Raw genomic sequence first — 23283 nt, forward strand, 5'->3', positions numbered from 1 at the left:
GCCTTCATGTGGGTAGAGTCACCATATTCTCACTGTTATTTGAGCAAAACATCATCTGTAATTACAGGATCTGCTGTTGATCATTGTCCAGCCCTTCTCATCCCTCCCTCATTTTCTTTTTCTCTTTTCCCTTATACATGTCCTTGGGGGATATTTTTGTGGTTTTATGTTGTGGGAAATGATGTAACTTATACAATTTTTGAAGTAACTAGTCATGTGACACTGTTGAGGCAGGAGGGCGATGAAGAGACTGAGTCAGAAGGCTGGGAGAGTGAAACTCCGATTTATTTCAAAACGCATCACTCTATACAGAGCTTCGTCCACACCAATTCCATTAGTCCTGAAGTGAAAACAACCACACCATTGGTGCAGAGTGCTTGACGCACAGTGATAGAACTTAACTATACACAATGTGAAAAACAAGGAGATAAAAGATTATTTACATTCTTCTCCAACTCTTTCCCAGGCTTCTGCCTGGTTAGAAACTCTCCTTTTCTCTCTTTGAATTTGAGATGCAAAATTTCCTTCTTTTTGTTTAAAGAAGGAGGCGGTGGTTGTCAGGGTACTTTGCAGAGAAGAGGACAAACACGACTCCAAGGTTCATTAGTTGATAATTCAAAACCTCATTGGATTTTGGGTCAGAATGGCCGAAGAGCTTTCAAACTTAAAATTTTCAAAGAATCAGTTACCACCTCTAGGATAGTAACAACTTATTGTCAGGCTGCCAAAGGACTGGCAGTCCAGCTTGTCAAAACCCATTTCCCGGTGTGAGCCTGACATGACAGAAAAGAAGGTACTAACAACACAAATACCCAAATCAGCCAAATTTGAATTTGGCAAGATGGTTAACATCTGTTTGCCACAGCTGCAAAGCCTTTAGGCCTCTGGGATTTGTCCCAGCCAGTAAGGTTAAGCAGGTGAAGCCTTGGTTGGCATTCATCAGAACTGCTTTTGCAAGAATCATGCAAGGCTTTGCCATTGCAATCATGTCCTCAATGGACAGCTTGAGTGATCGAAATTGAACTCGGGTCCAAATTACATCCTCAAAGCTTTCAAAACAATTGAGTGACATTGACCCAATTCAGAAGTGACCAAATTCAAAACACTTGAGAAAGCTCTGAAATGTCATGAAATCCCTGAAATGCCATGGCCACAGCCCATAATTCAGTCACTTGGGCTGAGGTTGATTCATGGCTTTCCAGTACTTTGAGCTATGTTTGAGCTATTAGTGAAAACATAGCTCATTAGCTCTTTCCGCCTTTTTTTCTTTTTTTTTTTTTTCCCTGAGGAGCCAGCGGCGAGCTCTAGGACCCAGCAATGCTAGGCAAGGCGGGGAGGACCTGGCCCCGTGCGCAGGGCCAAGTGTCCCAAACCGGCCAGGGTGGCGGGGAACCCAGGCTCTCTGCTGAGCCACGATTAGCCCGGCTTGGCCCCCGGCTTCCCTTTGGTATTTCCTGAATCTGGGGTCCCTGGGACATCCCATGGCCACCAATAAATCAGCGACCTCTCCCAACCTTATAGTTCAGTACACGCTCCCAACAGGCTGCGAGAAACCCGGCAATTCCCCCAGGTTTCCGCCCTCCCCCCACCCCACCGAGCAATGGGGTTTTCCACAGCTTCTCGGCATCCCGCTCTGCGAACAGGAGCAGGACACGCAGGGTGCGAGAAGGGGGGTTTCCCCGGGAATATAAAATTCCAGCCGGGCTCCAGGGCTCTCTGCACTACCCAAGCCCGCCCAGTACAAGGGACTGGTCCCCTGTCCCAGAGTGTCTGCGCTGCCGCGGAATACAACCGATCGCTGCACAGCTCCCTGATCTGCGGCCCCATTCCCCTCCACCTCAACCCCGGGACCGGCAGCCGCAATGCTGCTGCGGACCAAGCCGATGCTCCCTCCCGCTGCCTCTGTGTCAGAGGGACAGAGCTCGGTGCGGTCTGGAGGAAGCGAAGGGAGGGACGGGCTGGATTCAGGCTCTGAAACAAACAGGCTGGATTCATTGTCCAGCACGAGGCTCTCGGTCGCTGGATCGCAGGGCGGAGTCGCTGCTGATGAGCCAGCTTCAGGGGGCGCGGCGGCTCCCTGTGGGCACCACCCCCTCACCGCAAGCGGCGCGGGCGGCGCGGCCACGTCTCCGGCGTCATCGGCAGCGACACTGCCGGTCCCAGGATTGGCGGCGGCGCTCCTGGCGCTAGCGGCTTGAACGCGGCAGGCAGCACGGGTACCAGAGCCGCAGCGGGCGGCACCGCGGCTGGACCGCAGCGGTTTCTCCCGGGGTGGATGGAGGCGAGGCTGCTGCTGGAGCAGCGGTGGGCGGGACAGTGAACCCTGCTGCTGGCAGGGGCGGCGCTATGGCAGGCGTGGCGTGGAAAGCAGTCACCGCCCCCGGCGCGGGCGTGAGTCCCATGGCAGGGTGGGCGGAAAACAACATGGGGGTCCCGCCCCTGACGTTCTGCTGCACGTCCGTCGCCGGCGCTGTAAAGAAAACAAAATCAGTCAGTCCGCACAGCACGCAGAGGGGTGGACCAGGAGTCAAAGCCTGTCCCGCCGGCGCAAACAATACCCCCGTGGGTGGCGGTGGGCGTGCCAGGGGATGGACCAAAGGCTGCAGTGGCGTCTGCTCAGGCTCCATCACCGAAGGAGTCGGGAGGGAGGCAACCCCCCCTCCGTGACGTGCCGCGGGCAGCGCCGGCCCCCCCCGCAAATGCAGTTTGGAAAGTGGGGGGCTGCGGGGCCACGGGCGGTGGTGGCTCCCGCCAGTCCGGGGCCGCCCCGTGCAGTCCATGCAACGCCGGGTGTGCTGAAGTTGATAGCTGCGGCAAAGGCACCCTGGCTGCCTCCTGAAGGGCGGATGGTGTCACCGACACCGCGTTCAGGGCAGAGTGCGCCTGCACAGCCAGCCGCCGCACGGGCTGTGCCACGGTCTGTGTCCGGAATCCCGAAATGTTCCGGTCGGAATCGCTGCCTGTGTCCAAGGCTATGTCGATGCCTACCCAGACTGGAGCCAGTTCGGACGTTATAATGTCCCCTTTGCACATCTGCGTCGTGAGATAGTGTCCCAAGTCGAATCTTGCGATCAAAGGGGGACATAGGATTCGCAGAAAATCCCTGGTCCCGGGCCCAACTTAGGAATCTGACCAGGTCTTCATTAGAGAGCCATGCCCCCACAAGACGGGTGCATGCTTGCCAGGCAGTCAAGACCGCCCGCTCCACTGCAGATGGCTGGTTTCCCATTATTAGGAAACCTTCCCCTAGCAGATGTCAACTTCAAGAGTCCGACAGTCCGCTATTTCAGGGAAAACCCATCCCGTGCAGTTCTGGCCTCTAAGAGCCGGCCCGCACTCCAAACAGGACCAAGCCTTCTCCGGAATGCATGCGGCCTCAGCGTTACCTTTCTTTAAGAAGGCAAAGGTGTCCGAGCACAGCCTCCAGGCTGTTGGCGTGGAATCGCGCCAGAGGAAGACGCCAGGTGAGGGTCTGAAACCGAGACTGGCAATTCCACATAAGGTCGCCAAACCCTGCTCCTCAGGGTAGGCTGCAATAGCAGTCGGGGTCACCAGATGACACTGTTGAGGCAGGACAGGAATGAAGAGACTGAGTCAAAGGCTGGGCGAGTGAAATTCCGATTTATTTTATAATGCATCGCTCTTTATACAGAGCTTTGTCCAGGCCAATTCCATTGGTCCTGAAGTGAAAACAACCACACCATTGGTGCAGAGTGCTTGACGCACAGTGATAGAACTTAACTATAAACAATGTGAAAAACAAGGAGATAACAGATTATTTACATTCTTCTCCAACTCTTTCCTAGGCTTCTGCCTGGTTAGAAACTCTCCTTTTCTCTCTTTGACTGAATCTGAGACTGTCAATCATGTGTTTGTTTGCCTTTGCCAAAGAAAGGGGGGGGTCAGGGGGATGGAACTGAGGTTTCTCTTCCAAAGACTACTCACCGAGGGTTTGAATTTCACTCAGGCCTGATAGGCTTCAATCAACAAAAATCAACATCTACAAGTTGGAAGTAGCAAGAAGATACGAAGAAGATAAACCGACATTAACAAATATGCCCTTGTTAGGTTGGAGTCTTCTGATCTGGAAAAAGATTGATAAGTGAACAAAAGAATGAGGACTAAATTAGCATCAAAGGTGAAGGGATCCAATAGGAGAGATCGAGTACTGAGACTTGTATAATGTAGAACCCAATGAATGAGAATTTCTTTGGGTTTTGAATGTATAAATATGTGAAAAGTCTGGCAAATAATGAGGTGAGTTGGAATGATTTCTAATGCACATCTTGCCTGGAATAAAGTAATGCCTGATTCTCTAACACTTGAAAGATGGTATTGGAGAGTTTATTTTATTCCTGCAGTTTTGGTGACAATTTTGCAATGCTTTCATATTGTTATATTACTATAGATAATAATAATCAAAACTACTAAATACCTGCTTTCCTTTGCAATCAAATTGTTCAAAAATAAACCCTGTGTACATGTATTTATACACATTGAGCATTTCAGTATCGTTTCACTCTAATCCACCCCAAGGGATCTATTAAGGAGAATTTGGGTTACTCTCATCTCCAGGGACAAGTTTGTGAGACAAAGCACTTGTCACTCCAGAGGAAGTGGTGACACGACTCTTGGGGAGGTCACAATTGCAAGGTACCCTGAATGCTGGGGAGCAGCTGGGAAGCTCCTCTCCCCTGTGAGGGTCCTGGGCGCTTGGAACACCACTGGGGAAGACCTGCTGTGTCTTCACAGCTGCCCACACTGGAGTGGCTGGGGTAGCTGGTGGGTCCTCCCCTGCCCTGGCACTTGCGGGTCTTGCTGGGGCTTGTTCTGTCACTTCAGAGCCTTCAGCATCCCTGTCCTGCCCCGCCTAGGAGATTAGCCCCATGGTCAGCATTCTTGCTCTGCTCTCATCTGGCTGGCAGAGCACTGCTACTCTTGGGAGCTGTTGGACTCACTCTGTGCTTCAGCTGTCAAAATCTGCTTTGTGTCCGTGGTGTTCAGAGGCTGCAGCATTCAGCCATAAGAGATAGGGAATGGGCCTGGCAGTGCCCTGGGAAGACATTTCCTAGCATGAGTGGCATGTGCCCAGGACAACGAGATTTTTGGGACAGGGAAATTGGAGGGCTCAGAGGCTGCTGGCAATGGGGAAGGATTTGAAAAGCCTTTACGGCTACATCTGTCCCATTTTACCTGGCTTCAGGTTACAAATGGCAGGCTCTTGACTGTGGTCCTTTGTGTAAATGTATCCAACAGCCTGGGTGGAGATTGGTGATGGAGGTTGAGCCACATTGGTTCACACAACGTGGATCAATAGCAAAAATAAATTATGCAACACTCCTCTGAGTTATCTTGGGGCCCCAAGTGTGACAACAGCAGGACAAGGCCTGGGACAAACCCCAGCCTGTTCTGTGCTGAGGCCACCTGGGCTAGAGGCTGGGGCTGAGCAGGTCTGTAAAGCTCTGGGTGAAGAAGGAAACGAGAAAATTATGGTAGGTTGCAAGACTGAGCTTATCAGATAGGAAAATGAAGAAGGAATTGGAGCATGTCCAAGCAGGACATCTGCAGCTTTTGGGTTAGGGGCAGGTCTTGCTGCACTGGCCTCAGAGTGCAGAGAGGGAAGGGAGGGATTGTGCCAAGCAGCAAAATTGCTTCTGCACCACCTCTAGCCACAGAGGAAGCTCCAGCTTTGCTGATAAGAGGCTTGTTGAAAGTAGAGGCTCAGAAGAGCAGCTGTTCTGAGGCCTTTCTGCTGCTGTTCAGGCCCCTCAGCCCTGCAGCGGAGCTGGGATCGGGGCTGTACCTGAGTATTTGCATTCTTCTTCTTTGAATAATCTATTCCTGGCATGGACCCATTTCTTTCTCCATTGTTCCTAGAGCAGCAGTTGTGTATGTTAAATTACACATTTAAACCTATTGGGCTCATTAATTTGCCTGAAGAGAGCTGGCTGAGGGCCAGCACTGCTGCCTGCTCACTCCAGCTGGGGCCAAGGGCCATGCCAGGAGCAAATCCCCCCAGGTTGTGGCAGTGAAATTGGCCCCATGGACAAGTCACAACAGGCTCACCTCAGCTGTGAACAAGGTGCCTTTTAATTTATAATGGATGGTTATTGCTGTATGTCCATCAGGATCCTGTTTTATTGAATTTACAATCTGTGTGTCAAAAGGTTTAAAAATCAGCTGCTTCGGGCACAGTTGAAGGCTAGTTCCCCCCTGGCTGCTGGTCCCAGCAAGCAGAGTGGTGAGTTATGGGGGTGAAAGCACTTTGATGGTCCACAGCTGCTGCTCACAGGCCTGCACAGACACTCACTTCCCTAAAACAGTTGTGCTTGAACTTAGGAGGTCTGATAGGCTTGGGCTGTTCCTCCACCTGGGCCGGGATTTGGTTTGTTGAACATTTCTATCCCCTCTCTGCTGCTGTGGGAGTACAGATGCCAGGGGGCCCATTGCAGCCTGTGGGGCACACATGGCTCTTTCTCTGTGAAGCCTCTGCCTCCTCCCACCTTGGGTGTTGGGTGAGGCTCAGGGTGCTCATGAATCCTGTCCCAAAATGTCCAGTGAGGGAAAGATAGGCCCACAGGCTGCTGCCTCCTCCAGCATTGCTGCCTGCCTGGCTCCGCATCGGTCTTGGCTGTCCTAAGTTCTGGTCAGTGGGCACCAGCATGAGCAAGAGTCTGTGACTGAAAGTGGAAGGCTGAGCTGGGGGATGCATGTCCACCACAGAGCTGTGGTCCAGTGGGGACCCTGACCTGAGCTGTTCTTCACCATGTCAGAAAGGACCCTTACTTTAAAAATTTTAAAAGCTTTATTAAACCTTTACAAAAATTACAAAAGCAACTGAATAAAGAAAAATTTCAGTGACCAGAGTCTCCATGTCTAGCAGCCAGCTAGTTGCTCATCGACATCATACCCTTAGCCCCTCCCAACGTTTTGTCAGTCAAGTCCATCTTTGCCATCCATTGGTGGAGATTACTTTCTTATATTTTGACAGGAGATCAGGTGTTGTTATGCCACGCCTCCTGGTCACAAACTGGCCCTCTCAAATGTCCTGACTACCAAGGCTATTATGGGTGTCCTAGATTGCAAGGCAGTATGTATTCCATTTGCCACCTATTAGAGGTGTGGCAGTTGTCTTCTGTTAAGTGGGCAGCTTTCTTTATCTCTTCCACAAACCAATCCTCACTTCCGGGGAGACATCTGCTGTTACTGGTCTATTGAATGTCACTGTGTAACTGATAAAATTAAAGCATCCCACTGTGAGATGCTCTGCCCAGAGGGAGGAGCCAAGCATGCCTAACTGGATATAATCTGACTTTTTGGAACACTAGACTCAGCCCTCCCAGAGTCTTTTGACTGGACCTTCAGAAGAAGACCCTTCTACAGGATCACTGCTCTGACAGAACCACATCTGCCACTCCAGGAGGACTGCAGCCATTCAATTTGGACTGTTATCAACACCCTGACCAAAAGCGTGTCAGGTTGTATTCTGACTCTGTCCGTGGCTTTTCTTTTGAATTATTGCATGTATTTTGTTGCTTTGGTTTTGTTTTCTTTTCCTAATAAATGGTATTTCCGACTTGGAGTCTCTCACTGGTTTTGCTGTCAAACAAGAACAAAGGGGGAGGGGAAAGAGGTATATGGGAGGACATATACAGTGACATCACTATACCTCCACATAATATCTACCTCTTAACTGTGAGAGCTATTACATTACTCATCTATGACCTTTCCTGTGGGGTCTGACTCGAGGGTGTCAGTCTCTGATAGAATCAGGTAAGAGCTGATGGCTTCCCTCAGGCCGTGGCTGATTAGAGTCCGGTGGGGATGTGAACAGGAGGGAGCTGCTTGAGAGTAGAAAGGGCAGTCAGCAGGCAGCCCACAGCCCCCTGAGGGTCAGGTGGGGGGAGGCCCAGCCCCTGTCCCTTCACCTCTCAATCTTGTCCCAGTGGAGTGATGCCTTCCTGAGGACAGTGAGTACTGCGGGGGCCGGGGCTTCCCTTGGCCCTTCCACGGGCAGGGCTCGCAGACAGGGTAGCAGAGGTCCTCGCTGAACTCTGGGCAGGGAGCCAACAGCATCAACAGGGTACAGCCCTGCCCCTCAACCTGGGCGCACCTGGGCAGGGGAGCGACCAGCTGCCACCTTTTCCCCCTCTCTCCTTTCAGGGCATGGGACATCTCCCCACACACTGCTCAGGGTGCTGGGGGACTGGCAGGGCATTACCAGACTAGTGGTCCACCAAGTTGTGCAGGCTGGGGAAGGTGAGCCAGGGTGAGATGTAAAGCCACCCATTATACAGCTGGTGGATGTGGTAACAAGTCACTGGCAGAGCACTTGCCACAGCACCAACAGGGAATAGCAGCCTGGCAGGCACAGGGCAAAGGGCGTTTGGTTGGGCTGCTCCGGGATCCTGTCCTCCTCAGCCCCACTGACTGATGCACTCTTAAACACTACAGAGATTCAACCATTCTACAGAAGCAGCAGCAACCTTTCTCCCCATGGGCCTTGTGGCTGCAAGCACCCCTCTGCCAGCCCCATGCCATGAGCACCTTCAGAACAATGTAGGTGACAGAGAATGGCTGGGGCATTGGTGCCACCAGCCACATGCACAGTGACGGCACCTGGCAGAATCTCCTCACAGGGTGTGATTGTGCCCTGTTTCTTTTTGCGGGCTGCATCTTGTCACTTCACTGTGTAACCCAAAGCTGCAGGAACCTGATGGTGCTTTGCTCTTTTGAGGCCCCACAGCACAGGCTCAGCACAGACTGGGGAGCAGCAACAGCCGGAAGCAGCCCTGTAGCCTGTACTGTTGCAAACCTGTGTTGTTTCCATTCTGGATGTTTCTAGTTGCATTTTGGCAGAGGCCAGCTCTCCAATGCCCTTGGACAGCCTTCTGCCAGGGGCCACAGGGCCGCCAAACACTTTATTCTGGTGCAGAGGTGCCCAGTCCTCTCCCTGCCCTAGGGACAAGTTCGCTGTACACAGCAGGAGACACTCAAGACTGCCAAACCCCCAGGGGTGCAGGTCATGCCATGAGAAACACCAAGAGCACACAGCATAACAATGAAACTCAGTTATAGCTTTATTCAATAACTGGTACAAAGTCCCCCTCAGGCAGAGCCTCCCGGTCCCATTCCCTACCTGAAATGGAGCAGAACGTGAGCATGACCCTGGAAGGAGTTAGCTCCCATTGGGTCAGGGATGCTCAGCAGTGAGGAAATGAGGTTTTGCTTATCAATTGAGACTTGCAGCAGCCTGACACTCATCCCTTTTCTCCCATTAACACCAGACCCTAGCAGCAGGCATCTGCTGTCCACCCTTGGTGACCCAGCCAGGTGTAAAAAGGTAGCACAGTTGTGAATTGCACAAAGACAGTAAAATGTGTGATTGCTGGCTGACACACTTAATGGTGTTCCCTGCCCCCATATAACTGCATCCTGTGCAGATCCTGCCTGGGGCAGTGGCAGTGGGACACAGAGATGGCAGTGCACGAGATTCTGGGATCTCCACCCGGCAAGAGGCAGTGCTTCCCATTTCACAACCTGTCCAATATTAAAGATGCACCTGTGCCAGGGGAGAACAGCGACCATGTGTCACCGCATCTCGCCCTTCTGCTGGGTCAGCAGAGGGTTGCAGAAGAGGTCTAGAGCCAGGGCTGCTGGAGTTTAATCCCTTGTACTGGGTTAATAGTGCACCTTGTTAGTGTCATTTACTGGTTAATTGCTTTGCTTTTTCAGGAGGCTCAGGTAAAAAATCACTCTGCTCCTTCTTAACACACATACACAGGTAAGACCAAGACAGTATTCCCGACCATTTGTTATTCTCAGGCTGCATGGCACATGAAACAGCCCTGGGGACACACAGATCTTCCAGTGGGTTCTGTGTCCCAGGTACAGCTCCACACTGCATTTCCTGCTCCAGTGCCTGGAATGCCACATCCTCGTGGTCTTACTTTCCCATGTCCCACCAATGACATACCAACTGCATCACAAGAGTCCTTTAGCAGAAGCACAACTAGAAAGCAATTCTAAACCTCACAAAACCACAGAAATTATATTTAAATGAAGAGGGAAGACAACGGCTGTCATCTGGATTGATACACAGCACAAACAGGAGATGGCATCAGCACGTACAGTAATGGGACTTATTAAGACTATGGAATGTCAACGAGTTTTAAAGAGACTGATGCCAAGGGGATACAGAAATGATCAAAGTAATGTCAAGTACAGACTACCAAGGAGGTGGCTGCTCGGATGGGCATGCACAGGTTAGAGAGAACAGTTAATGCCACGCTGGATGAAATGCTAAATTCTGAGTGGGTTCAGTGGGGTGAATGGAGCTGTCTGAATCCAGAAGAAGGGCTCCTGCCTAACACGATACTTCCATGGTTTGAGGTGCAGCCTGGAGGTCAATTCCTTCTGGGGTTCCAGCACTACCTTCCCCGTGGGTGCTGGCATGAGACCGGCTGCGGCTGCTCTCACCAGAGCCCACACTGGAGGAGGAGTGGCTACGGGAACGCATCAACCGGGTCATGCTGGCTGCTGGCACTGCAAGAGAGAACAAACGTGGGACTCAGACAAGGAGGCAGCTCCTGGAGCCAAGACTACAGTCACTCAGGTATGTGTCACTGGGTAAGCACAGAAAGAGCTGTACCCTTTGGAAGAAAACTCGCTCTTCACTCTCAAAATTAAGTCTCTGCATGTCTAAAGCAAGATGTTTAAGGCCCAATTTCAAAAGGTCCAAGGTGAGAAAATGCCAGCAGTGTAACCAATCCTCTGCAAGTGCAGCCACGGCCAGTGTCTGTGCAAACCAAGGCAGCTGTGGCATGGAGGACCTTTTGAAAGTTAGTCTCATCACTCTAGAAAACCACAGAGCTGAAGTCATGCAACAATCAACAAAATACAAATGAAAGGTGGAAACCCATAGCACACATGGTACAATGATCAGCCTACCCACAGCAGGACATGCTGAGACAGAGCAAAGCACCCGGAGAACAATTCCACTCAGCACACAGACCGGGGCCAAGGTGGATGCACAGTTGGAGGTACCTGACTCAGTGCTTAGGTGGCTGAGCTGCACATAAGGGACTGGAAACAACACGAGACAAGGAAAGGGATGAATACAGGAAAGAGCCCATTAGTTGTGGTGTGTGACTAGTAGCTGCACTACTCCTGGGACCTCTGGCTACCTTTCCTTCCATTCCCAGCTCGTACACTGCACTGAAAGCTCCCAGGATTTGTAAGAATAGCTGCTAATAAGCATCTCAGGGAAATGCCAAGCTCACCTGAAAACCCATCAGGGCCAGATCTCTTCAATGCCCTTAGCTGGAAATCCCACTGTACCTGGTGGTAACTCCCCACTACACACCTCACACCTGCTCAACAGAAATATGGTTTCCCTGGAGTATACTGTGTAACTCCAGATACAGGACAGAAATTCATGTCTTTGAGATGACAACATCAGACTCCTGCTGCAAGTCTCCTTCAAGGCTGGTACCTTCCACCTGCAGTGTCAGCAGAAGTACATCCAGCTGCGTTAGCCCGTGTACAGAAGGCACAAGATCAGCAGTTGGAGAACTGGTTTCTCTATTTCTAGCAGTGCCCAGCTGTGTTTTGCTTCTACCTTGTTCTCCCCAACAGAACTGACCACACTCCACAGTGTCCCACAGTCTTTTCCATGAAAGCTAGGAAAACTATTCTGGGACCAGCTACTAATTCTGGAAGGAGAAAATTGGCTTGTCCTTCTCCAGTGCTGCATGTCCTATTGACAAGACAGCTGATCCAAAAGTGATGCCAAAGTGCTGCTCCCCCTTGCACTGACAACAGCACTTGCTGCCTTTACTAACTCCAGGAACACAAGAGACATGAACATTGAAACACTCTTAGTGAGGCTGAGGGAACCTCCTCAGACAGCATCTTCCTCTGCAGGATCAGGTTCCTTTGGCCAACATTGGAGAATATGACTGTCCTACATGTTTATGTTACCTGCAGAGCCCTCAGGAAAAGGACAGGTTCTAAGCCCTGACCATGATCTGGCAAAACTGTGAGGAGACCACTGCACGTGTCCCAGCTCTCATGGTGGCCATGCTGAGTGGTCAGCCAGTGACACAAACCAACCCCTTCCCTAAGTCCAACTTTTGAAGGCTCATCATCCACAAAAGGGAACTCCTGACCCCAGTAGGCAAGAAAGAGCTGCTGTAGTGCACTGAGAAGCCCTTCTCCTGATGTTTTTTAGTAGTAAAGCCCTTCTTGGAGATAAAGAAATAAAGAAGCCCTTCTCCTCCAATTCCTCAGGAACACCAAGGGCAGGGAGCTGAGCAGCTGTTAGTCTGACACACTCAGGTGGCAATGTCTTCTGCCTCCAAGCATGGAGAGGAAGCCATAGGGCAGGATATGCACTAGTGCAAAGCACAGCTCTCTCTGGGCTCCCTGGGTGCCTCAGAAGTCACCAAGGAACCTGTTCTGCCATTAGAGGGATTTGCTGTGGAGTATTTCTTAACACTGGTGAGTCTGAGAGAAAAATGAACATCTGAGGAGAAAGCGGGGAGCTCTCATACCCAGACTAGTCATGGGGCTGCACTGCCACCTCCTTCCCCTTTGGAGAACGTATGCACAGATTTGTTGTTCTTGGGAAGACATTTTTCTGGATTGGCACAAAGACAGACTTAAAAGGTTTTACTAACACCAGCAACCAGAAAGGAGTCACCAACACATGTCAGGGAACAACACTAGCTTGCTAAGGTGTGTCAGCACACTAGTTGATTTTCCAGCATGGATGGATCTCCTGGCAACCACACTAGCTCAGGGGTAGGAACACAGATGCCATTGGGCTCAGATGGACCAGAAAGCTTGAGCTCCCTTCACAAAACCCTGCTCCAAACCACAAAATCGTGTTTGCCACTTACTGTAGCCCATTCCCTGCACAAAGTACTTGAAGGCTTCAGTCAGTTTGCCAGGCTGTGGAAACAGAGAGGGTGGCTTTAGTGCAAACAGAACAAAGGGCTCTGTACCACTCAAATGCCATGGGAGAGTCAAGGTGTGTCTCACCTGAACCACCTGGGGTAAGCCCCCGCAGTCAGCCATCTGCAGCAGGAAACAAAAGGTAGTGTGAGCTGTACTTCCTGCCCAGGAGGACAACCCCAAACTAAGCCAGCACCACCCACCCACCAGAGCGAGAGCACCACACTGCAGTTTCCACCACCTCACCTCTATAACCAGAGCAAGGCCAAGGTGATACACCTTCAGGGACCTGCTGCTGAGGGAACCCTGCACCTTGGAAGCTATGTAACCAAGTGATCTCAGACCACACTCCAGAACCTTCCCAGCCACCTCTCCCTCGGCCACTCTGCCCAAACCTGTCACTTTGCACTTCCATACAGCCGCTGTCTGGCACCTTGCGGGGCCACAGGTGAGGGTGGAAAGGACCGGTACAAAGCTAGGAAAAAGGATGTTGTTGCTGCAGAGAGCAGGGTGAAGGCAGGGCATCTCTGCTAATTTTCATGGGTCTTCCCTGCCAATTGAAGGTAGCCATAAAGCAGGGACTGGGGGACTCCCTGACAAATTCTTCCCTCTCAAGCCCTGGCTCCATGGAGGAGAGAGCACAGCCCTGAATAACTGTCCAAAAACTTGTGAAAGCCAAATGTATGTAAAGCAAAAATCTAAGTAGAGCTGAGCAAAAATAGTGTCTTTATGCTGGCCAGAATGATTCTGGAGTGGCACTTGCCTTCAGAAGGGTAGTTTTGGTTGGGTCAAGACGTGAATTGCATTCAACCTAGAAAAAAAGAGAGAGGGACATGGTGTCACACAGAAAACTCAAAGACTCAGATGTAAAATGTGGAGTAGCTCCACCAGAAGCAGTGGCTGTCTTCAGCAACGGTAGCTTCTCTGGACCCAGGAAGGACCAAGCAAGAAAAGATCATGTAGGAAGTGAACAATGAATAAAAGATCCAGGAGGAATGGCAGGTGTTCCATCTAAGGGACCTTGTGATGACAGGTCATGACTTCAGCTGAAATCATCCCCTAGTTTTGGGATGCACTATAAAACCCTGGAATATCTGTGCTCTGACAGCAAGACTGGGAGGGAAGGAGACTTCTGTGCAATGCAGCATAAGTCCCCTGGCCAGACAAGGAGGCCACGACCACCTCTTCTCTCTAAAACTGCTGCAAAAGGGGAACAGGCAGGGTCTCTATAGGAAAAGCAACTTCAGCAGGGGAGGTTATTCTGGGCAAGGGAACCTGGGCAGCCAGACAGGCACACTAATATGCAGAAGACCCTATCCTGTACTGTACTATGGCCAGTAAGCAATGGGAATCTTCAAGGATAGTATCCTAGAAAAATCAAAATTTGCAGACTTAATTTCAGACTTCCAGATCAAACAGACCAAATCAACAGGCCATGGCCAGAAAATGTTCTCCATGCATGGCTCCTAGGTTCAAGTTACTGCTTCAGGAGACTCCTATACTCTTCCAAAATTTTAGACAGCTGCTTTTGTTCACAACCCCCTGATCTCCTCACAATCCCTGGCTGACAGGGGGAAGCAACATCCACCACAACCACACTACCCTGTGCCATGCCCCATTTATAGCTGTACTGGGAGGGAAGTGGGTTATGGGTGTCTGCAGAGGACAAGCTCCTAAGTGCTGCCTTCCTGATGATGCATTACTCTAGGAGAGCTCTACCTGACTCCCCACCACAAGAACTGGAGTCACAGTCACTTATTTTTAATCCCCAGGTAGCCCCAGTGTAACAGCAAAACAGCAGCAATTCATGACTTGAACCAAATAGCAGGCAGCAGCCTGGCAGAGCTCAGGGAAGGATGCATGGTCCTGAACAGGATCCTTTGCCTCATCTGTTGAGTAGGGTGATCATTCAGATTCTGCCATCCTCATCATCTTGGAGTTGCCCTGAGGGCCATTCAGGGCCTCTGAGTCTAGGCTCTCCCATGAGTAGCTGGAGGACTGAAAAAGAGCTTGGGACAAAGAGCCACTGTCTGTAACTAAGTCTGAGCAAGGTGAAAGCACTGCAGGGTTGCTAAGTGACTTGTAGGACTAATATCACAAGAGAAAAGAGGAGGAAAGAGTTCATGGATACATACCACTGCTTCCACAGCAGGTGAGTTGTCACCAACAACAAGCAAGGCCGGGCACCTGGTCAAAAGCCAAAACAGAAGTGTTACTCCAAGTGCATCAAAGGAGTTTCTGAGAAGGTTGAGCTCTGTGAACCAACACCCTCATGGAAAGGTTAAGATAAAAAGGCTCAGCAAAATCCCTGCCTGCCATCACCTTGGCATTGTATTGTACCAAATCATTCTCCAGGGCTTGCAGATGCACCCAGACTGTCCTCTTCATGCACACCAACTGGTACTGCTGTTGCACACATGTGCCTCTGACCCTGCCTTCTGGAGAAATTCAATGTGTTCTTAATGAGAGGATTCCCAGACACCTCTGCCCCATTGCAGCTGACAGTCCTGTACCACAGACTGGGACTGTCTTGGACAGTCTTCCCAGTGCTTGCGCTTGGTGCAGCTCTTGCTGAGAAGCAACAACATCTTTTCTGCTGAAGAGACTGCAGAGTCAGCAACTGAGATAGGCTCATTCAGACAACTTACTTGAGTGTTTTTGCAATCATTTCATTGACACCAACAACTGGTCTCTCAATTTCTAGATCTTTACGACTGAAAGATAAAACAGAACAATTCTCCATTAAATCTGCAGAGGAGACTGATTATCATGGGGGCACATAAAATTCAACCATGAGTGCTGACTCCAGCACCCAGGCAACTTCGTGCATCATGCCCTGAGCAGTAGCCCCAGCAGTCATCCCCAGAAAACAAGATCCATCCTTTCATGGTATTGCTGTGTGCCCAGAGATGAGCTACTGAGGTGTGACAGGGTCTGGGGGCAGACACAAGGGCTAGGTTTGGCTCAGGGTAACAGCTGAAAACTAGGCTTAGGACAAAAGTTCCCCTGATACAATACCAAATAGGATAATACATATGGCAGCAAATCTACTGAGCAGGGAAGCTATGGGAGCTGTCTGTCGAGTAAAAAGGTATCCAATACCTGTTGTATGAGGTGAGGAACAGCTGAAGGTTATCTTGGTTAATGTCCTGCGCAATATGAAGCCTGTATGTTTGGATCAAATCTAGATTTGCCTGCAATTCCTCCTGTACAAAAGCAGAAGAATGGAAGAACAGGAAACATATTTTTCACAAGTAAAGGAAGCAATAGCCATAAAAATGTCAAAGCATTAAAGCATGTCCATATACATCATTCCCTGTGAACAGTGACACAGAGGGCAGCAACTCCACACTGCACAAGGATCCCAGAGACATGAGGTGTTTATGTGATGTGCTGGTACATGCCATACTTTGGTAATGTGACTACACTTTTACAACTGGCAGTGCACAAGCTGCTCCCGGAGTACAGGCTGAGATGGGATAACTCCTAAGCCTCAGTAATGCTTACCCAGATACAAATCACTCTGCATTTGGCAGGCCTTCCACTCATGCTTAATGTTTAAGAAGCAAAGTACATAATAATACTAATAAACGTAATAAAGTAAAAAAATACGTAAGCTGTAAGACTGTGACCAGGGGAAAGTTCAATTCTAGCACCCAGTTCTAAGAAGAAACTACATTCTGAGAGAGCCAGAGAGAACAGGGAATGCAAGGAAGCACTACATACAATGAAGGGGCTTGACAGTGGGAAGAGCGCAGGATGTGCACAGGAGGAAGTGGTGCTGGAGAAGGAAGCATTCCTTTCAGTGCTGATGTGCTGTTGCAAGAACACTCCAGGTCAGAGATTGATCTGCTGTGTGGCATATACAGTGTGCATGAGGCACTATCCCTGTCATTGCCCAGTAAGCTTGCTGGTTGAGAGAAAGCTAATCTCAAACAGAAGGCATTGCTGTATTCAAAGTTTTCAGGAGGGGCTGGTTTGCCTCTGCTGAAACTGAAGGGTAAGATGAAGAGCAGAATGCAGCAGTTCAACATCTGGACAGACACAAGATCCCACTGCAAGCTCCCAGCTGACATGTGCTTTACCCACAGTCCAAAGGCTTCCATGCTGGCTACAGAGAACTGGCTGACACTTTCTGTGGACAGTGTCCTGGGTACCATAAAGGAGTTCTATCACCAGTGCATGGTCTGGAGGCAGTGAGGGCAAGAGTGAGGATGTATGTGCCCCCCAGCATGCCAACCCCAATGTGATCTTGACACACAGAGAAAAAGGTACTACCTGTAGCAACCCTTATCTGATGGACCAGAACTATTTGTGAGCAGACACATACAGAAGTTATACCTCCATGCACAGTTGGACAGGCAACACTAGCATCTGCTGGGTACTTACATGGCCAAAATGATGTGCCAAGACAATATCCACTATGTTGGTTGTCCAGCCTGAAAACTGAAGAGTGACCATGAATGAGGAGGAGAGTAACAGGAAAATGCAGTTTCATCACACATTGCAAAACAGCTAATCAGAGTAAAGGAAACAATGAAGAAACTATTCATATTATATAAGAAGCAAATGCCTGAAGCTTCAAAGAAATAGTGTATACACAATCCAGCTCTCCAAAAAACCTGAAACCTTAAATAACTTCAAGGGACCAGAATAAGAGAATAATTAAAAGATCTAGTCAATATCAATCAAAAGAACTCTGCAAGCAGAATTACTAAATCAAAGGAAAGCTGAGTGATCCAAGCAGTTCATCTGCATTTTTCATTCACATGATCATACCCACCCCTGCTCCTATGGCAGAGGCCATACTATACCCAGACTTAGAACGCAGCAAGGACAAGAAATGAAATTGTACAGTTTTCACCAGAAATGGAAAAAATCCTGTATTCTGTCCTTTTTTTTTTATTTTTACTCTACACACTGTTCATTAGAAGTGATGGAGAGCACATGTGTGGAAAAGCAGAATCTCACCTTGGATGCTGCCCAGTCAATCCACCCTTTTGCACATGGATCAACATTAATAAGAACAAGTCCCTCCACCAGGTCAGGGTGGCTGAGCTGTGGGGAGAGAGCAGAGGCACACTCAGAAGGATGATTCAGTCCACACAGTAGTCAGCTGGAAAGCTTCTTGCAAAAGGTGTAAGACAAAGTAGGGAGCTCTTCTGTGCTGGGCAGCCACTTCTCCTCAAGGAAGAGGCAGTCTTCCCAGTGGAAATGGAGCAAATGGCAGGGGAGTTAGTGCTGAGGCCCCTAAGCCGCTGCAGTATGGAAAGCTTGAGCTACAGGGGCACCCTTCACCAGGCAGCACCCCTGCTGCCCCCCACCTGCAGACACCCCTTCCCCTGCTCCATCCAGCAACCCAAAACCCTCCAGTGTACCTCGGGCTGTATCTGGGCAGCACATGTACAAAGCTCTTATGAGAAATGCTTGCAAATACAAACTCAGGAATCAGGTAACCAGCCTCTGCTGAGTGCTGAGTTCGCTCCAAGGCAGCTCTCCTGCTTTACTGGACTGATGTGAAGGAGAAGGAAACATCTCTGTCCTCAGCAGGAAACTGACCACAGCCCAGGGAGAGTGCTATGGGCACATTTGTGGCACTTCGTTGAGGACTAAGGCTGATTTGCACAAACTCCTCTTTAGCAAGGCTGAAAACTGTCCAAGATACAGAAGGCAATGAATAGTGAAACACCAATGCCTCACATTGCTTCTGCTCAATCCTGACTGTAAGGAATGGGAAACAGAGAACTTTGTGTAAGGAGGGGCAGCTGCCCTGCACAGTGACTTGAAGAAATGATAGTGGCCTAAACAACTGGAAATTTTCTGCATGCAACAACCTGAAGCAAATTTTCCTGAAAATGTCAGATTTCTGTGATTTTTTTTAACACTAACTCTGAAAGACTCAGGCAAATTCCTGGGCTACTAAATGATACCCACTGATTTCACATGAACACTACACTAGAGAGAAATGTATAAGCAGGTACCAAAATAGAAGCAGCTCTCTTGTGTAAGGGTGGAGCAAAATCTGCTTCCTTCCAGTGACAAAGCACATTCCACATCAACACCAGTTTACAGTGCATCACCACATCCATTCCTTGGTGCTACAAGCAGTGAACACAGCACACAGTAGTATAGTAAAATGCAGTGAACCCCAGCTCAGGGAAGAAACAGTGATGTCTGGCTCCAGATCAGAAGACTGAAGGATAGCTTTATTAAAACTATACTATAGTACATTCATATACTATTTAAATAAATACAATACTATTCTACATACTTATTTCTAACTTACTATCTAACTAACTGTATCTAACTGACAAACTCATGACTTCTCTGCTGAGAGTCTGAGCCACAGCTAGATCCAATTGGTCACTGAACCCAAACAACCAGAATCCAACCCAGCAATCTCTTCAGGTAAACAATCTCCATACCACATTCCACATGGGGAAAGCAAAGGAGCAGAGATAAAGATTTTTTTTGTCTTCTTCTCTCTGTGCTTCTCCAAGAAATCCTGAGAAACAGAATTATATCTCTCTGTCTCTGAGAATGTGAATGTCACACAGTAGTGCAGCCGATCTCTCTGAAGATTCAAGACTCAGGATGGGCTCTGCTGACTCAAAGGCATCACATTACAATGTTTCCATACCTGGCACAACTTCAGAATAACCCTGACTGCTCCAACATAACCATCTGGATGGAGGCAGCTCTCCCATGGCTCCCTGCAGCCCTGATGTAATTACTGAATGTTACTTTGCCAGTGCCCCACACAGTCTGAACAACAATCACCACAGCCCGCATGAGTCACAAGCAGTGAAGAGATACTTACTGCACACCTGCTGAGGACGTAAGCACCAGCTCCCAGGCCAATCCCAATGAAGCTTTTCAGGCTGAAATACAGGCATTTCACAGTCAGCACAACTAACTTAGCTCAGCTGAAGCATCCCTAGAGGCAAAGCCTTTCCTCTCTGGGTCCAGCTGTGCACTTATAGATTATTTTCAAAACAATGCAGCAATGATTCAGAAGCCATAAATTGCTTCATGTAGCAGACCGTGTCCCCAGCACAAAACTAGACAGAGTCCCCCTGGTTAGCAAATACTTGTGCCTCTTGGGACACCTCATGAGCATATCAGTCATGGCAAGCAGAGACAGAAGTAGGTGCTGGAATAGCAGTATCCATCTGGCTCACCCCATTTCCTTTCAGAGACTTACTTCAGGTGTGTCAGAACAGCAGGTAACATTTCAGCCAGTTCATCCATACTGGGATACTGGTACCTGAAAAGCAAGGAAGCACCTCCAAATACAGCCTGTCAGAGGTTACTTTCCAGTTCCACTCAAGGTAGGAGGGACAAAGAATATCTGGCAGACATGTGCACAGGTTATTAACATGGAACAATACTGTCAGCTGACTGTGTGGATCCCATCCCTCAGAGTAAGACTAACAGAGAGCTGTGGTCTTTTGGGCAGTCAGACTTCTGTGGCAAGACGGACAGATGAAATGCCAGCTCGACTGCAGTGTGCTGGGTTGATGTTCAAGTCAGAAATGTGGTACCAGACTCAGCACTAGTGAGGGCTTTACCCATGTCTTAGTAATTGGAGAGTTCCCTGAACTCTTCCTTGGGAAGCTTCCTCATCTTGCCATTTCCTCTGCTGCCGGCACCTGCTTGCCACTACAGTCAGCCTGGCAGTCCCAGCTGGCTTAAACTGGTTGCTACGTCAGTCCAGACTGAACAACATGGGTCACTGCAGAGCTCTTACCCAGATGGGAATGGGGGGGCTCCTTCTTGTTGGCCTGGTGCATCCACATGGCACACAGCAAAATGATGGGTGATCTCTTGCATGTCTTCAAAGTTAAAGAATGCATTAAAACAGGATTTGTCTGAAACAACAATTAGAAGAAATTAGACACTTATTTAAATTTTATTGCAAGCCACCCTCCAAACACCATGGCACACACCTGCAGGAGCTCAAGTCCCCACTGACACCATAGGGCAGTGGGTGCTGGATAGTGTGTGTGCTGTGCCTCAAAACTGCAATGAAGCAGTGAGTCTCAGCAATAGAATTGCTATGACTGGAGGGCAGGCAGACAAACAACAGACAGCCTGCAATGCCCTGGAAAGCAGGGTTTCGCACCACTTGGGTACTTAAAGCACTAACAGAGAAGTACCTGTGTGGAACTAACAGTACATTTTGGGTGGGAAGACGTCAAAAGAGCAACTGTGTCCACCAGAACATTACACTACTGCTGCAGCCATGCAGAAGGGATTTGTTCACCTGCCAAGCACCCAAGGAATGGATGCCCTATCACACAGTGCAGCAAGTCAGCTAGAGCACTACAGTGTTCTGGATGGACCTATTTCCATCTTTCCACTTTGGCCCTACCTTTCAAGGGCTGTTGGAATGGACAGGGGCATGCCATATGCTCTCTCTCTCCTGCAGACCTTTATCTTTTCACTTTGGAATGACCTCGTCTCGGCTCCATACCAGGCCTGCTACTCCCCATGCTCAAAAGCAAATACCACAAATAATCACTTTTTCAGGGTCCTGGCAATGCAAGGGCTTACGGTTGAGGCCAATGTCATGGTATGTGAGGATGACAGGTCTGTTCCCCTTGGGTGTGCCCCGCATGGTGACATGAACCACTCCGAAAGCTGTCTCAATATCATGTTCCTGCAGAGAGAGAAGAAGGAGCCCCAGTGTTACATGTGCTGCCTTCACAGGGAACCCGAACTGAGGGCCAGCAGCAAGAGCCTCATTCCCACTTTAACACTGCTCTCCTACCCATAGTACAGCTCTTGAAATCACAGAATGATTTGGGTTGGAAGGGACCTCAAACACCATCTTATTCCACCCTCTGGCCACATGCAGGGATACCTTCCACTGTATCAAGTTGCTCCAAGACTCATCCAACCAGGCCAATTCACAACCCTGTCAAACCTCTGTATCCAATCTCTGTGTCCAACCACTGCCCAAAGCAGCTTGCTTTTGTACAGATGTGCAAACAGTCTGGGGCTGCATCTTCTCATGATCAAGATCTCTGGGATAACTATGGACTTTGGAAAAGCTGTATAGATGTCAGGAAAGCTGGGTACACAATATTACCTCTGGATCCCTTCTCTGATCTACAGAAATCAATGGAGAGACATGCTCTTACAGTAACTATAAAAAGCACCAATTATTTTCTTGATATTAAGAAACTATCTGCTTAGGAAAAAGCCACATGGTTCATCTTGAAGATGGGACATTACAGCCTCAGAAATATGTTTTACTAGTTTACATAAAGTATATGAAATATTTGTTTTTTAAACAGTAAGTTTAAACTGAAAGTCATTAAATCAAACACAGGACTGGTGAGAGTACCTGCCTTGCAGCACATCACAAATCCACCTCACCTACTTTCTGGGCACTCCTGAGTGCTGGCTGTGGAGCAGACTGGTTTAGTTCCTGCAGTGCAAGACCCTCCTTCACCCAGCTGTGCTTCTTTTCAAGAACTCCAAAGCCTCTCTCTTCCCTTGCTCCAGGAGTGTAACAACAGTAGGATGCTGGCCCAGCCAAATCACATGAGGTAGCCTGAAACTTTCTTGGGGCTTGTGTTTGAAGGGCACCAAGACACCCCTGTCTGTCCTTGTCCTCAGAATGGATCTGGGTTTTGCCTGCATGCAGCTGTTGCATTGTGCATGTATATAGAAGCTGGAGTACTTATCTACAAAGCAGCAGAGACCCATCTGCAGATGACACTACCTTATCTGAGGCTCACCTGGCTCCCTTTTCCTTAGGAGGAGACTGAGGGTAGGAAAGGACTCCTCTGTCTGTGCAAAGAGAGCATGTGTCCACATGGCAGGAACTCCTGTACTCACAGCAAGGCTGTACAAAGCAGCCCAGGGTGCAGTCCCTGCTTCATCAACCTCCAGCAAACCTGCAGGCTCTGCCCCTTGTCCATGTCTCAGCTCTCAGGGGTGCTCTGCTGAGCTGGACAAAGCTCTGTCCTGGACCTCTGAAGGATGTGCTGTGCAGCCAGAGCACTAGACTCCAGTTTAGTGCCCTCCAAGCCTGCAGGTCCTTTAAATTAAGTCCTTTAAATAAAGTGGCCACTTTTGGAGAAGGCAACTGGCAGTGTAGGTAGCTGGAAGGGTGAAACACAGCAAACTCAATGGAGAGCACAGCAAGTGCCTAAGTGGCTGGAGCCTGTGACCCTCACCTGCACTTCCCTACACCCCTGAGGGCTGGACTAAGGACTGCCACTAAGAGCTGGTCTCTCTGCCAGCTCTGGCACTTGCTAGGCTCTTCCATAAGCAGCTATCCAGTTAAGCTTTTTTTTTTTTTTTTTTTAATTA

At 49.3% G+C, this 23283-nt stretch overlaps 1 protein-coding gene and 1 long non-coding RNA gene across 11 annotated transcripts in view; both read right to left on the reverse strand.

Moving 5' to 3' along the window:
• Positions 1-264: 264 nt before the first annotated feature.
• On the reverse strand, positions 265-6705 carry LOC140680360 (uncharacterized). Its single transcript, XR_012051559.1, has 2 exons — positions 3387-6705; positions 265-2470 (listed from the first exon to the last, which is right to left on the reverse strand). It is a non-coding gene; the product is annotated as an uncharacterized lncRNA (long non-coding RNA).
• A 2351-nt stretch (positions 6706-9056) lies between these two features.
• The window catches only part of NDRG3 (NDRG family member 3), a 59243-nt gene continuing 45016 nt past the window's right edge, over positions 9057-23283 (reverse strand). For 3 of the 10 annotated variants that reach the window (XM_030288998.4, XM_030288996.4, XM_032752060.3), the window contains 14 exons: positions 21514-21619; positions 20708-20828; positions 20162-20224; positions 19778-19838; positions 17929-18015; positions 17347-17403; positions 16060-16163; positions 15606-15671; positions 15093-15144; positions 13721-13768; positions 13045-13080; positions 12903-12954; positions 11047-11085; positions 9057-10545 (listed from right to left, as the gene is read on the reverse strand). In XM_030288998.4, the coding sequence (XP_030144858.1) occupies positions 10367-10545; positions 11047-11085; positions 12903-12954; positions 13045-13080; positions 13721-13768; positions 15093-15144; positions 15606-15671; positions 16060-16163; positions 17347-17403; positions 17929-18015; positions 19778-19838; positions 20162-20224; positions 20708-20828; positions 21514-21619 (1071 nt within the window). In that variant the 3' untranslated portion in view covers positions 9057-10366. Of the gene's footprint in view, positions 10546-11046; positions 11086-12902; positions 13081-13720; positions 13769-15092; positions 15145-15605; positions 15672-16059; positions 16164-17346; positions 17404-17928; positions 18016-19777; positions 19839-20161; positions 20225-20707; positions 20829-21513; positions 21620-23283 lie in introns of all 10 variants that reach the window. The other 7 variants (XM_030288999.4, XM_012570168.5, XM_072917042.1 and 4 more) reach the window with 4 other exon arrangements.

This window comes from Taeniopygia guttata, chromosome 20, assembly GCF_048771995.1.
Source record: "Taeniopygia guttata chromosome 20, bTaeGut7.mat, whole genome shotgun sequence".
Taxonomy (NCBI): Eukaryota; Metazoa; Chordata; class Aves; order Passeriformes; family Estrildidae; genus Taeniopygia; species Taeniopygia guttata.